General features: G+C 40.8%; 1 protein-coding gene across 1 annotated transcript in view; it reads left to right on the forward strand.

Moving 5' to 3' along the window:
- The first annotated feature begins 1,131 nt into the window (after positions 1–1,131).
- NID1 (nidogen 1) overlaps positions 1,132–13,560 on the forward strand; it is a 48,300-nt gene continuing 35,871 nt past the window's right edge. Inside the window, exons 1-4 of the mRNA XM_062572172.1 lie at positions 1,132–1,344; positions 9,648–9,947; positions 11,249–11,478; positions 12,158–12,585. Of these exons, the coding sequence (XP_062428156.1) occupies positions 1,132–1,344; positions 9,648–9,947; positions 11,249–11,478; positions 12,158–12,585 (1,171 nt within the window). The remainder of the gene's footprint in view (positions 1,345–9,647; positions 9,948–11,248; positions 11,479–12,157; positions 12,586–13,560) is intronic.

Consider the following 13,560-nt stretch of genomic DNA (forward strand, 5'->3'; position numbering starts at 1 on the left):
TAAAGAAAAGCAGTGTTGCATCTGGGTGTGTAAAAAGGCTATGTGAGTAGTGTTTGAGCTGCTTTCCCTTGTGTGCTTTTCTGCTATAAACATTCTGTTGAAATACTATGGTGTATGCTCTACTGGACAAGACTGAATCCTTAAACACTGCTGTTCACGTGAGAGCTTAGAAGATCAAATACATTGGTTCTTCAGCTGATTCTGAGTGTTTCTTGGGAGCAGTACCAAGACTATGAGGCAGGAAGGCGGGGTCAGAAAGGTCCTATATAGATATTTAGCTCAGTTGGTTAGAGTGTGGTGCTAATAATGCCAAGGTCACGGGTTTGATCCCCGTGTGGGCCACTCGTGGGGTTGGACTAGATGATCTCCAGAGGTCCCTTCCAACCCTCCTGATTCTATGATAAGAAACTATATTTCTTTTGTATAAATCTTGTATCATAATTTTTCATTTACAGATTGTGTTTGAATTTTATTTTACAATCAAGTGCAGCTCTGACAGTGGAGTTAATTATGAAACACATTTCAGCTGTTTCTTCCCATAATATGCAGGTGGTGTTGGAAAGATTTCAGAAAACAATGTAAGAATTCATAATTTTTATTCAGATTGATTTTTTTTTTTTGATCATACTTTGTTTCAGTGTGTTAGCTGTTGGTATACTATCATGATGTACTGCAGCTGTTGGAAAAACGTCCAGTGTGACCACCACGAGAAGACCCCCCCCCCCCCCGCAGCGCTGGGGAGTGAGTGAGCCGTGGCCTCGGAACCGCCCGCCCGATTCTCAAGGAACTGAACCGATCTCGGATCCGAAGCTGCTCGCTCACGGACGACCCACTCGCGCCGCCACAGCGGGGACGGTGCCGTGAGCTCGGCCTCGGCAGAGGCGGCGCGCAGACCATCCCACTGCGGCAGCGCCGGCGCAGCGGTAGTCTCGCCACTCGCCCGGCCGCGGGGAGCCCGGGGCTGGTCGGGCTCGTTCTGCCCGCCGCCTTACGGCAACCTGCGGCTTCCCGGGGCCGGGCCGGGCCGGGCCGCCCCTTCGCCGTCATTGGCGGCGGCGCCGGCCCCGCTCCGCCCGGCCCCGCCGCCCGCGCTTATAGCTGCGCGGCGCCGCCGGGCCGGGAGCCGCCAGCATGCGCGTCGTCGCCTCCTGCTGCCCGCGCTGGGCGCTCCTGGCCCTGGCGCTGCGCCTGGCGCTGGCCGCGCCCGCGGAGCGGCCGCTGCTGCTGCCGCACGGCGTGGAGCGGGGCGACGCGGCGCTGGAGCCCGGCGACGACGCGCGCTCGGCGGCGCTGGGGCTGCGCAGGGCGCTGCGCTTCTACGGCGCCGCCGTCCGCTCCCTCTACGTGAGTGCGGGCGGGGGTCGCGGCAGCTGGAAGGTTGGCAGGTCTGGCTGGGCTTCCCTGCGGGGTTGCAGCCTCCTTGCCTGGCTTGGGTCGAAGCGTGGTGGTGCCCGTTGGGTTTTACATTGTGTTACAGCATGGTCAGATGCTGGTCTGCAGTAGTTCGGGTCAAAAGAGCTTATTTGTTCCAGTTGGGTTGTATCAGGTCTGTGCGCGTTCACTTCTTGGTGCCGTGGCTGTTGTTGGTTCTTTGTGGTACACGCAGCCTGCCTGGGAGGTGATGCCACAGATGGGAGAAGGGAAAGGAGCATTTAAGTAGTTGCTCAGAATGAATGTTGTCCCCAGATAACTTCTATGCCTTCTGCATGGGATATGTTAACAGCTAAGAAAAGTCCTTGTCGTGGTATGTGTTTGTGTGCTCGATTGTGCCCAAGTCACGCAGCTTCAGCAATGGGTGTCTGATCAGCAGCCTGACATGTCCAACACTGGCATCTCTTAGCATCGTGGGTGTTGTTCTGTCTCTTAGTGTGATGTTCATTGCTTAAAGGTTTGAGGGCGTGTGGGAATGCACAGCCAGAGCAACTGCGAGCTTCATGCTGCAGACAGACCTCTGCCATGTGTGCATGCCTTTTAGCAGAATCTGCCTCCCAGAGTTGGGTGTGCGGGATTACAGCTCGTGGAGGACATTTATTATCTGAAACAGGGATTGAAAACAGATTGCCTGGAGCAGAACTGCTCAAAGATAACCTGAAGAAAATGTTGAAGATAGCAGTGTGTCTTCAGAGCTTTACTAGTGTCCTGGCTTGTAGCTCTGTCTGTTTTACTACTGATTCTTCCTTTCCCCTGAGGCCTCATCTAGGCTGGCAGTTGAAGACGCTAACTAGCATATTTAGAAGAGACTTATCAGGGAAGACCCGGTGTGTTTAACATGCTAATCTGATTAAGTTAAAACCCACCTTTCTATCCAGATAAATCAACATGCTTTAGCCTCATGGGTCTAAGATATGACTTTTGGGACTAATTACATGGAGACGCTCAAGAAATTGTAACTTCACAACTTTTAACTTCTTTGCTTTAAAGAATGCAAGACCCTTCACATGGCTGCTGTCATTCCGAGTTTGGTGCAGTTTTATATACTTGAGTCTGCTTTACTACCAAATGAGAGTTCACATGAGGATTCAGCATGCTTGAATTACATTGAATTGCACTATCATTACCGCTTTTTTCACTCTTTTTCATTTTCTCCACTGTCCCCGCTTAGATAAACTCTGAAATAGTGTCTGAAATCCAAGATCTAGGGGTATTCAAGTTATGCCTCGATTGAAAAGGGATGTTTGACACTAGTAGCAAAGGCGAAGTAAATTGCACTTATTAAGTGGAGTTCAGACTGCAGTTTGACCATTAGTTCATTGCTGTGTCTTCACTTGAAGCTTGGTAACTGATTAGCCAACCCAAGTAAAAAATATACTTTTTGGCGTATGGACATCTTGAAAGATAGTGGCTGTGTATCCAGTCACTGAGAAACACAGATAACAAGTAATGTGTAGGATAAGAGTTGAAAGGGGACAGAGTTTTCAAAGAGCAGTGAATTGGCTAACAATATGAGATTTCTTTAGTTTAATGATCTTGTTGCTTGCTCATGTAAAGCAGAGGAATGCTGCTTTTTTTTTTTTTTTTTTTTTTTTTCTTTCCTTCTTTCCTCTTTCTTTTTTGTCTGGAAGAATGCCTGTGTAAGGCTACTCCAGAATCGCCTTTAGAGATATTTCAGCATAATTACTGAATACTAACGAGGAGTGATTTTTTTTCATATAGGCAGAGTTAGATAATGATATTTCAGTATCAGTTTACATAATACCCAGAGATTTCATTTTGCATTTAATCTGTTAGAAGTATTATGAAACAGAAGCACAGTACCAAAAGTAGGGCAATAGGGAAAGGAAATGCATATCTGTTAAAGAAATGTATTGAACAGTCCTAAATGCACAGTCACAAGACACAGTTTTGTTGTATATTGATTGTAAGTACTTACTAAGCTATATGGTACTGTTCTGTAAGCAAAATTTACTGAAGTATTGCTAGCTAATAGTAAATGCTATCAATTATTTGATAGTAAATATTACCAATTTATTAGCATGCAGTTATTTCAGAAATTTGTAGATGAGATTGAGTTGTGCAGGTGAAATACATATTTTCTTATGGTTGATCAGAATAATGTGTAAAGCTTACCCTAATTACTGAGTGCTTGACTTTATGCAGCTTTCAGCTTTGATCAGCTCAAAATTTACATGGCGTTCTGCCTCTGCTTCTCAAACAGTTGAGAAGCTGAGTTGTTCAAGTTAGCTCTACATATGAATAAATAAGGCAGGGAATTCTAAGGAAAGATTGTTTAGTACTGACTAGTCTTAAAATCCTTGGCAACAAAACTTTTTTCTTTTTATAGCCAGAAGAGATAGTAACTTTTTATATAAATCGAAACATGAGGCTTTCACATACTAAAATCTTATGAGAGTATCTTCAAGGAGAATGTGGTGTTTTCCTATGCAACAGTAAAACAAGGTTTATAACATTGAATCCTATCCCTAGCTCGTGTTGATCTCTTTGTTTTGATAGGATGCATTTAGCAAAGTTTTATCTTGTTTATGCTAGGGCTCACTGAGGAGAAAAAGCTGAAGGATTTGGGATTGCTTCCTTTTAGGGAAGAAAGAGAGTCCTATAAGTCAAGCTTAGATCAATTTGTTAATTGTTACTTTTATTAACTTGATGAAGGAATACTTGGCTATGTTTATTTTAGAAAGTTCTACTGCTTTAACTCAACTAGTACTTGGTTATACAAACAAGTTCAGTTGTTCCAAACTCTCTTAACTAGAAAAGTTCATGTCCTCAAATGCCTGCTAACTGGTCAGGGAAAAATAGCTCATTTGTCTGAATTTTTGATTTTATGTTATACATGCATAGACGTGCTTTGCTCTTTCCCGCTCACGCACTCTTTCCCACGCATGCTCGCTCGTTGTCTTGCTTGTGCTTGTGCACGCTCTTTCCCACACACGCTCACGCTCCTCACGCGCGCTCCCTCTCCTTCTCGCACTCGCTTGCTCTCGTGCTAGTGCGCGCCGCTTCTCGTGCGTGTGCTCGCTCTCTCTCTCTCTCCTTCTCACGCACGCACTCTTTCTCTTCTGCCTTCTGCCTCTCTCTGTCTCACACGCGCCTTCTGTCTCTCTACCTGTGTCTCTTTTTCCTGGAGTATTTTGTTGTTTCTTCTTATGCCCCCTTTTCCTCACTTGCTTAGTTGAGGTAGGACTATGTATAGAGTGTGTGTGTGTGATTTGTTCTGGTACAAGCCATGAATATATCTTAACTGTCATCCAGACGTTTAACATGCTAAAAATACATCTGTTTTAGTTCCTGTCAATTTAAATAGGATTATACCCTAAAAGGAAAGATGTACAGTACAGCTGGTCTGGAGACAACGCCCCCCTGCGGCCTTTTGTTTTTCTTTTCTTTCTCATTTGACAGGAGTGCTACTTTTAATAAAACCCAGTGCTTACTCTGAATTACTTCTCTTTCTGGGGGGGGATTCTCACTTTAACCTATCAGTATGAGCTTAAAAGGAATAGGATGAAGTTAAATAATACTATTCACCATCTGTGTCAATATAAATGTATTGTTAAATATGAAAACAGTTTTTTTCAATAATGATGGATGTTCATTCTCTACACTAGAATCTCTTTACAAAATGCTCATTTAAATATTGCAAATATTTTCGAGGTAGTAGAGAACCTGCAAAGTTTTCAGTCAAGTGTTCCCTTAACATTGAATCTGAACTCTCATTTGTAAGCAACAAAAATGCCAATCATTTTAATTCTATGCTTGTATCTCCTTAATAAAATTACTTGGTACAGTTAATTTTTTAGTAATCTAAGAAATAAATAGCTAGAAGCATGCCCCTAATGAGTGAAAAAAGTGTTAGACAGTTTCTTCTGATCTCTGCTCCCTATTATGTAATATTTAGTAGTCCTCAATGAATTTTCTCTTAATGTTATTTTAATCTGTGACATAAATGGGGGACCATGTAGACATAAAGTCTGCACACTTAAACTCTGATAAATATTTTATACTAATTCTCTGCTCTTTCAAACACCAGTCATCTCTTACCAGAAGATTTAGAGTGGGACTTGGGCTGCTTGTGTAAAATAAAGTATAAGCACAGAGAAGGAAGGGAGAAACTTAGACCTGATACTATAAATCCTTACTCTCTACCTACAACAGGTGCTCTGATGTGCCAGTTTTAAAGGTGGGGTCCACCTCATGCTAACATGCCGTAGTAAGCCCACTGTAATGTTCACCATCTTTCTTATTGTCTTCCAATGGTACAATACAGCTGATGGCTTTTAATTTTTAGGATAAGTCTTGGCTTTGTTTTACAGTGATGAGAGGTATTTTATGGTGTGTGGGTGTAACAGATGTTCTGGGAACCGTTCTGAACTAGCTTTCTGTTGCATTGCTACTTGCAGTTGGAGAGTCTACACTGGGTTGACCCATACTGTCTCTTTAGTTTTGTGTTCCTAAAATTCATAGTTCACTTCAGGGTCTGAGGCCACTGTAAGTCACAAATAGGAGAGAGGAAAAATGATCACTCTATTTTCTTCTTCTCCCCTTTTCTAACATGACCTGCATTCCCATCATGCTTAAATACATTATATGTGCTGTTTATGACTAAAGGCAACTTTGTGGTTTTTACATGACTTTAACTTTTGTACCAGTATTTTTCACTGTAGAATTTAAATACTGATTTATAACGTCTAACTGAATTACTTATGTACCTGGTGATGATACAGCCCATATAGTTAAGCATTCTTTTTTTAATCACTTCTGATACACCATGTTAGCTGTTTGCAAAGTTGACCATGGTTAACCGTTATTTTGTATCAAGATGACTGACCGTTGGTCTTTTGCAGGGCATGTGTTCTGACTGTGGGTGGTCAAGGGAGGGCCCAAGGGGTAGGTGTGTGCAAAACGTGAAGGGGTGATTTGTAGCTTAAGTACCTGCACCAGCTTTTTTGTGATTTGCTGTCTATAGCAGTAGTAATGGAGGTCTGCATGTTGAAGGATGTTGCCAAGACGTATGCAGCCAGGATCCCTGACAGACTTGCATGGCCCACACTGACTGGTTACTTACTATTGATACCTGTGCTAAATAAGCCTACAGCAGGTGTGTTGGAATGTGCTGTAGTTGTGCTGGGAACAACTTGCTCTGCATCTTAAATTTTCATTTCCATCCCCTTGGAACAGCCATTTCTGTCAGGTGCTGAGTGGACTAATTAAAATTTAGATTGTTTTCATGAGGGGCACCAAATTCTGTTTTCTTCTTCTTTGTATTTTCATTCTACATTGTAAGCAACAAATATGGTAACGCTAGTAGCATCTGAATTCTGGGGTGTTTAGATTTTTGGCTTGGTTTATTGAGAAAGCAAAGATTATGAAGCGACTTCTGAACTATTGGTGAATTTCAATAAACTAACAGTTAGGAGCCTAAAATCTTTATGATCACTAGAAGTTTGACGTCAATAGGCTTCACAGTTCTTGTGAAGTGGTCTTTAATAATGTTTCCTCTGAAAGGAATTGTGAGTGTTGTACTTATTAGATGCTAGAGAAAGTCCTGGAAATGACCAGAAAAGGCAATGAGCAGTGAGTTGAGCAAGCCTGCTGATGAAACCTAGTTATTCAATACAGTTAGGATGAGGGAGGACTAGGAGGTGTTTCAAAAGGGCCTTACAGGACTGAATGACTACATAATAATTAGCAGATGAAATCTTCTGTAGATAAATGTGAATAAAGAAAAACAATCCTAGCTTCACAGGAAAATGGTAGACATTGTCATTCTGGAGCAAGACCTTGGAGGTGTGATTTTAAAAAAGAAATCCATGAAGACATTGGCTCAGAAGTAGTCAAAAGTGTTCAGAAGTATTAGGAAAGGAGTACAAACTGGAAGTCATCATTATGTCACTGTGAATCTGGGGTTCATCCATGCCTTGACAGATATACGTGGTTCTGGCCTCTTTGTTTTCCAAAGGATAAAGCAGTGGAGGGGAGGAAAAAATCAGAGACAATGAGAGCGATCAGAGACATGGAACAACTTTTATGCAAGAAATGAGTAAATAGGCTAGAGGTCTTTGTTCTGGAGAAGAGATTACACATGAAGAGAGGTGATAGACTGGGCAGGATTTGACAGTGTGTCTGGAGCTAGATTCAAAGAAAAAAAAAGAGCAGAGTATGAGTCACAGATCTGTGGAATTTCTTTTTAAAGGATTTTGTGGATGTGTAAAGTTTGTGTTCAAGGCTAGACTTAACAGATATTTGGAGGAGATCCACTGAGGGTGACTAAACAGTCAAACCACAGGGAATCCCTCTGGTTGAACATAATTGGAGGCTGGTTAGTATTTGGGGAAGTATATGTATGTCTTACTCTTGCTCTTCTGAAGCCGTAAGCTAGAGGCTATAGTCAGGGATAGGATGCTGGACTAGCTGGTCTCGCAGTCTGAGTAACTGTGGCAGTTCCTATGGTCTTCCAGGCATTCACAAAGGTTACGTAAGTTCTGAATGTTTCAAACATGAAAAAGATCAAGGGGAATTTGTTCTTCTTGGACATGCATGTGAATGAGACAAATTTCTAGAAAACTGCTCTTTTAGTTTCATAGCTTGTGGTGCCAGTTTGGGGATTTCTGTGCCCATGTGAGCCAGCTGGATGTGTGGCAGCAGCTCCAGAGTCCAAGTGCATGGCTGCCTGCAGGTAGTCAGATGGTCTTCTAGTATTAGGAAGTCAAACATGTGAAAATACATTTGTATGTGACTGATTCATGTGGTGTTTATACATCTGGAAGAAGGGCCTGGAATAAAAGGGTGTGAGGGTGCAGTCTATGCACTGCAAAATCTGTTACCAGTAGTCTTGTTTGCCCCTTCTGTGAGAGTCAGCTCTGGTTTTCTGCCTATATGTGGAGTCAGAAGTGGTGGGCTGCAAGTAATCATCTCACTGGTCATTTAAATCTCCCTGAGCCAGTCATGTTTGCAGTCTTCAGACCAAGAGTTTCACTTGTATTTATTACTACTAAATCTTTTTCAAGTAATGGAGCCAGTTGTCCGTAATACTGTGACAGGGCACCCGAAGAGGAACTGTCATTGTACTAGCCTGTACCTGTCACAGAAACTCTGTCTCCTTGGCTTTTGGAGTAAGCAGAAGCTTATTGTGGTCAATCTTGCACAGTGTCAAAAAAAAAAAAAAAAAAAAAAAAAAAAAAAAAAAGTTCCTAGAAGGATGGTTATAATGAAGTGAAAATTAGAGCAGTCCTGGCCAGTCAAAGTAAAATCTGTCATTGTCTCTGAAGACTTTCATCTAAGCTTCTATAATATTTAAGCAGAATGGAGCAGCTTTTTGGGTGGACATCTGTGTAGACTGGTACTGTGCCCAGAAATTCTCTTATTGCCTTCTGAGACAGTGCTATAATATCAAAGAAAAGCTCAACTGAACTACTTCTCTCCTAACAGTCTATCCAGGATTTCATGGAAATGGTATAACCTGTTGTGGTATGACTTCATCTTTGTGTGTGAGGGGAATAAGAGAGAGCTACTTACTTTCTGCTTTCCCCCTTTTCATCAGTGCCAGTCTTTCATAGGAATAGACGGTTTTCTAAACTGTTCAGATTAAGCCTCTTCTGCTTTTATAGTGGAAGCTATATTCTCAGGGGTCTAACTTTGTTATAGCTTCTCTGTAGTCAGCTCTGTTTTAAACACCAAGAGAAGAAACTCTTGCAAATACTTACTTCCTCCCCACCATCCTCAGTTTTGCTGTTGTAAAACTACTTTGCAAGAGTAATAGCGAAAAAGTGAGATGAGTTTATAATAATCTAAGCAGATCTGTGCACAATTCTTGACAGACTCACAGAAGGGATGCACTGGGTCTTGGTCTGTGAGACAACTGGAAAGAGGTGAAATGTGGGTGTTCTATACATCTTTGTTAGAAGAGACAATAAATATTTGAAATACCTGAATACCTAAAATCTTGTTCTGGGAGGAGAAGGTTGGTTTACCCCTAAAGTAGACAACTGTTTTGGGAAACTGAAATCCCAAACTCCTGACTTGGGATATAAAACAAAACAATGTGTGTAAAATTACAGTTACTTCACAAATACCAAAGTGACTTTTGGCTCAATTTAGTTTAGAAATGCAATGAAAATACCATGATCTCAAGCACATAGATGTGAGAGACAGTCATATGAACAGTATTTATCTTACGATTTCCACTTTTTTATTAGGTTGCCACTAACGGGATTATTGCAGTGAATGAACCTTCAAATGAAGAAGAATATCTTGGTGAATTCCCAGTCAGTTTTGGGGCTATTGCTCCCTTTATGGCTGATCTAGACACAACAGATGGACGTGGAAACGTATATTACAGAGAAGATTCATCCCCAGATGTTCTACAGCTTGCTTCAGACTACATCAAAAGAGGTTTTCCTGAGACCACATTTGATCCCAGCAGTGTTGTGATTGTTACATGGAAGCGTGTGGCTCCTTACCAGGCACCTGGAGAAGATGTTACTTTGAATGAAAAGGTGAATGTTCAGCAGAGCTTTAGTACATGTAGGACAGCAAGTTCAGTGAAGTTTAACACCATAGCCTATTGTTCTGAAGGCTTGAATTCCTTTATGTGTGAATAAATCCTGTACAGTTAAGAATGTATTCTTTTGTTGTTGAAAAGAGTGTAGCAAGATGGGAGCTTCCAGAGTTTTTACTTGACTTCTATTTTATAGTATTTTAGTCATTTAGAAGAAAATGCTTAAGTCTGAATAGATACATTTCTTTGTGTTGCCTGACAATCCTTATTTTGAATCTGTTAGTTGCGATGTATAACTGGAAATACATGGCAGGACATCCTAGTATCTGTGCAGTATAATCCAGTTAAGAGTTCATTGAACAGTGTAAACGAAGTCATTTTATCTAGTATCAAATTATTCAAAATGTGATAGGTATATGGACTGATGGAAACTTTAATTGTAGTGAACTATGAACTCATTTTTGATGGATGCCATTGCATTCACAAAAAGCCCATTCATTGTAGCTACTATTTTGGTAGGAGACTTATCTTCCTTGAATGAAGAAATAGGTAGCTTATGTGTAAGGGGCTTATTTTTTTTGTATTACTTGCATTTCATCTTCCCATTTGAAGTGTGTTGGGTCCTGTCCTGTGAAGACTTCCGAACATGTGTAACTATGCACCGTAACAATCCCAGCTTATGGATCTGCTCACAGTGTATTAAGTTGAGAGCATCACTGTGACTTAGCAGATCTTATTTTGCCTAACATAATTTCTTGTACCTGACTTGACACACCAACTATTTCACAGTAATGGTTCCACACTGTGGTGGTGATGAATAGCTGATGTATCAGGTACTGTGCTGATGATTCCTACAGTATGTAGGAGTGCTCCTATAAAGAATAACAGAGTTGCAACAACATAAAACTTGAGTTTTTCTTTAAATATTCTGTTTATAAACATATCAACTTTATACATCTTTCTGATTAGTCTAGTACATCACGCTGTTTTAAGGAGACTGCCTAGCATGCTCTGCATTTTATAGAATTTAGAATTGTTGTGTTTTAGGCAGCCTCTATGGCTATTTTGTAACACGTTCAACTTTTTATTATTTATGGATATTTAAGGAAAAACTATTGTAGCAAACTATAAGCTTAATGTTGATTTATCTGAAAAGTTGATTGATCAATCTGTAATGAGTACATGATACATTACCTTTTATGGAAACTCAGATTTTGATTCTTTGTTTATAAAATATCATCCTCTTGTCTATCTTGGCTATTTTTCCATGAGTAAGTGGATTTTAAATTTTCTTCACAGAGAAACACATTCCAGGCTGTTCTAGCCTCTTCTGATTCCAGTTCCTATGCTATTTTCCTTTATCCAGAAGATAGTTTGCAGTTTTATAGTACGTACTCCAAGAATGATGATGGAAAGATTCCTGCTATGGTTGGCTTTAGTCAAGCCTCTACAAATTACTACTTTTGGGAAAAACCAGGATCCTACAATATCATTGCTAATGATGAAGACACCATCAGAAACCTACAGAAGTATGCTTCTTTTGTTTGTTTAAACTCCCCAAGAAACACCAAGGAGTTCCACGCTCTTTTTAATAATTGCAGCATGAGACAATGAGAAATAACAAGATGCCATTAGCAATTGCATGAGAAATTGCAAAGTCTGCCTGCCAGTGATAAATATATACCCTCTCAAAGAATATAAGGACTTTGGTCTAATTTGTCAGAAATCCGTAGTCCTGTTGTCCCTGGCAGCTGCCAGGGACAGTACTTAGCCCTTCTAAAAATTAGACCTCTTGTTTAGAGCTTTAACTCTTAATACTTTTATGTGCACAGTCTTTTCTGCAGAAATGTGGGCAAGAAGAAAGGGGAATGTGTTAGAAAGTTCTAACAATTGCTAACAAGACCTTTGTGGTTCAAATGTCTCCTCTTTTTGTTCTCATCTCTTTGGAGACAAGGAAGGTAGAAATTCTCAAGGAAAACTCTGACTGTGGAAGGGAAAAGCTGCCCAAACGACCAGGGATGTTTTGTAGCTTTATAAAATGTACCTATTTAGTACTATGTAGAGAAAGATAACTCAGCAGTTTTATCCTGGTATTTCTCGATGGAGTATAATCTCCACCGATAGAAACAGATTATTTATGTGTAGGATGTAAATATCACAGAATTTGTACTTGACTGGTTTGATTTGGCATATGCTTCTCTTTGACAGAAGTAGCAATGTTGGCAGGCAAGGTGTCTGGGTGTTTGAGATTGGTAGCTCTTCTGACAGTATTGTGCCTGCCAAGATCAGCAGTGTTTTGGAGAGCCTAGAGTCCAGCGAACAAGACCAAGAGATGACTTCAAAACCATTTATGTCAGATTATGGCTCCACTGAAATAAGACTGGAACATGTAACCAGCCCTATGGACAGTACAGAAGGGGATCAGCACCACCTTACATATAGTGTTCCTCACCTAGCTGCAGAGGACTTTATGACTTCGTACCAAGATGTAACAGAAATACCTTCCACTGAGTCTTTGTATGGTCATCAAGATTTCCCAACAGCAAAAGCTCCACCTCGCCAATTCCAAGTCCAGCAGTTTCCCCCACAGCAACCCCAGGTCATAGACGTGGAAGAATTTGATGAAACTGGGATAGGTAAGGTCTCTTGTAGTGCTTGTGTCCTTGTACAGAGAGTAGGTTGGAAGAAATCAGACACACATGAAACTGAGCTATTAAAGGAGTAATCTGTTTCTTTTTCGCTACCTTTGTATCTAAAAATCTGTGCATATTTAGTAGATTTGTGTTATTCATGGCGGCAGTTAAGTTGGATGTCACCTCTGATTCAGATCCTGCCGGTTTAGTCAGCTAATCCTGCTAATCCGGCTCACAGGAGAGCAAACCTGCGGTGTCTCTCTGAGACCTCAATCTGTCGTAAGGAAAGCCTCCTATAGAGGTGCTGATATTTCTAAAGCTAGCACATTCTTGGTAGAAACTACTTTATCCATGTATTTTGCCCAGGAATTCTTGTTAAAGGTATGATCTGGACTTCAATAGCTGCATTAACTGTCTGTTCGTGGTGAGGATTTTATGATCAGTTCTATTTAAAACTGGATTTTTGCCTTTCATAAACATACTATTGAATAAAAGTGATTTAATAAAGGATGAGACTAGCATCTACTGTAAAAATTGTCAGCTTAGGAGTTCATGACCTCTTGTAATACAAGGACAGGATTGGCAAATCTGACTTCTGAGGGAGTGTTTATAGAAAATTCAAAAAAGTATGGCTTACTGCCCAGATGTTAAATGTTCCTTGAACCAGATAAGATTGCCATCTCTATGAATGAATGGGGTAAGCCAACTAGAATTACAGGGTACATCAGTTGGTACAGGCTCTTAAATATTTTATTGATGGGATTTGTTCTGAGTTTAGAGAGGCTGCTTTTTGTTTTGGTTTGGAAAGCAGAACGTGTTAAACTTTCTATGTGTTTAGTTTTACTGAGACAGTTTATAAACCACTGTATATTAATATAGGTCCACTGAAGTCAATAGAACTACACAGATTTCTAGCATCTGAAGCCCTGATGTTTTCTGGAAAATAGTGGACTACTATTTGCATAATTCAGTGTTAGC

Source organism: Rhea pennata, chromosome 3 (assembly GCF_028389875.1).
Source record: "Rhea pennata isolate bPtePen1 chromosome 3, bPtePen1.pri, whole genome shotgun sequence".
Classification (NCBI taxonomy): Eukaryota; Metazoa; Chordata; class Aves; order Rheiformes; family Rheidae; genus Rhea; species Rhea pennata.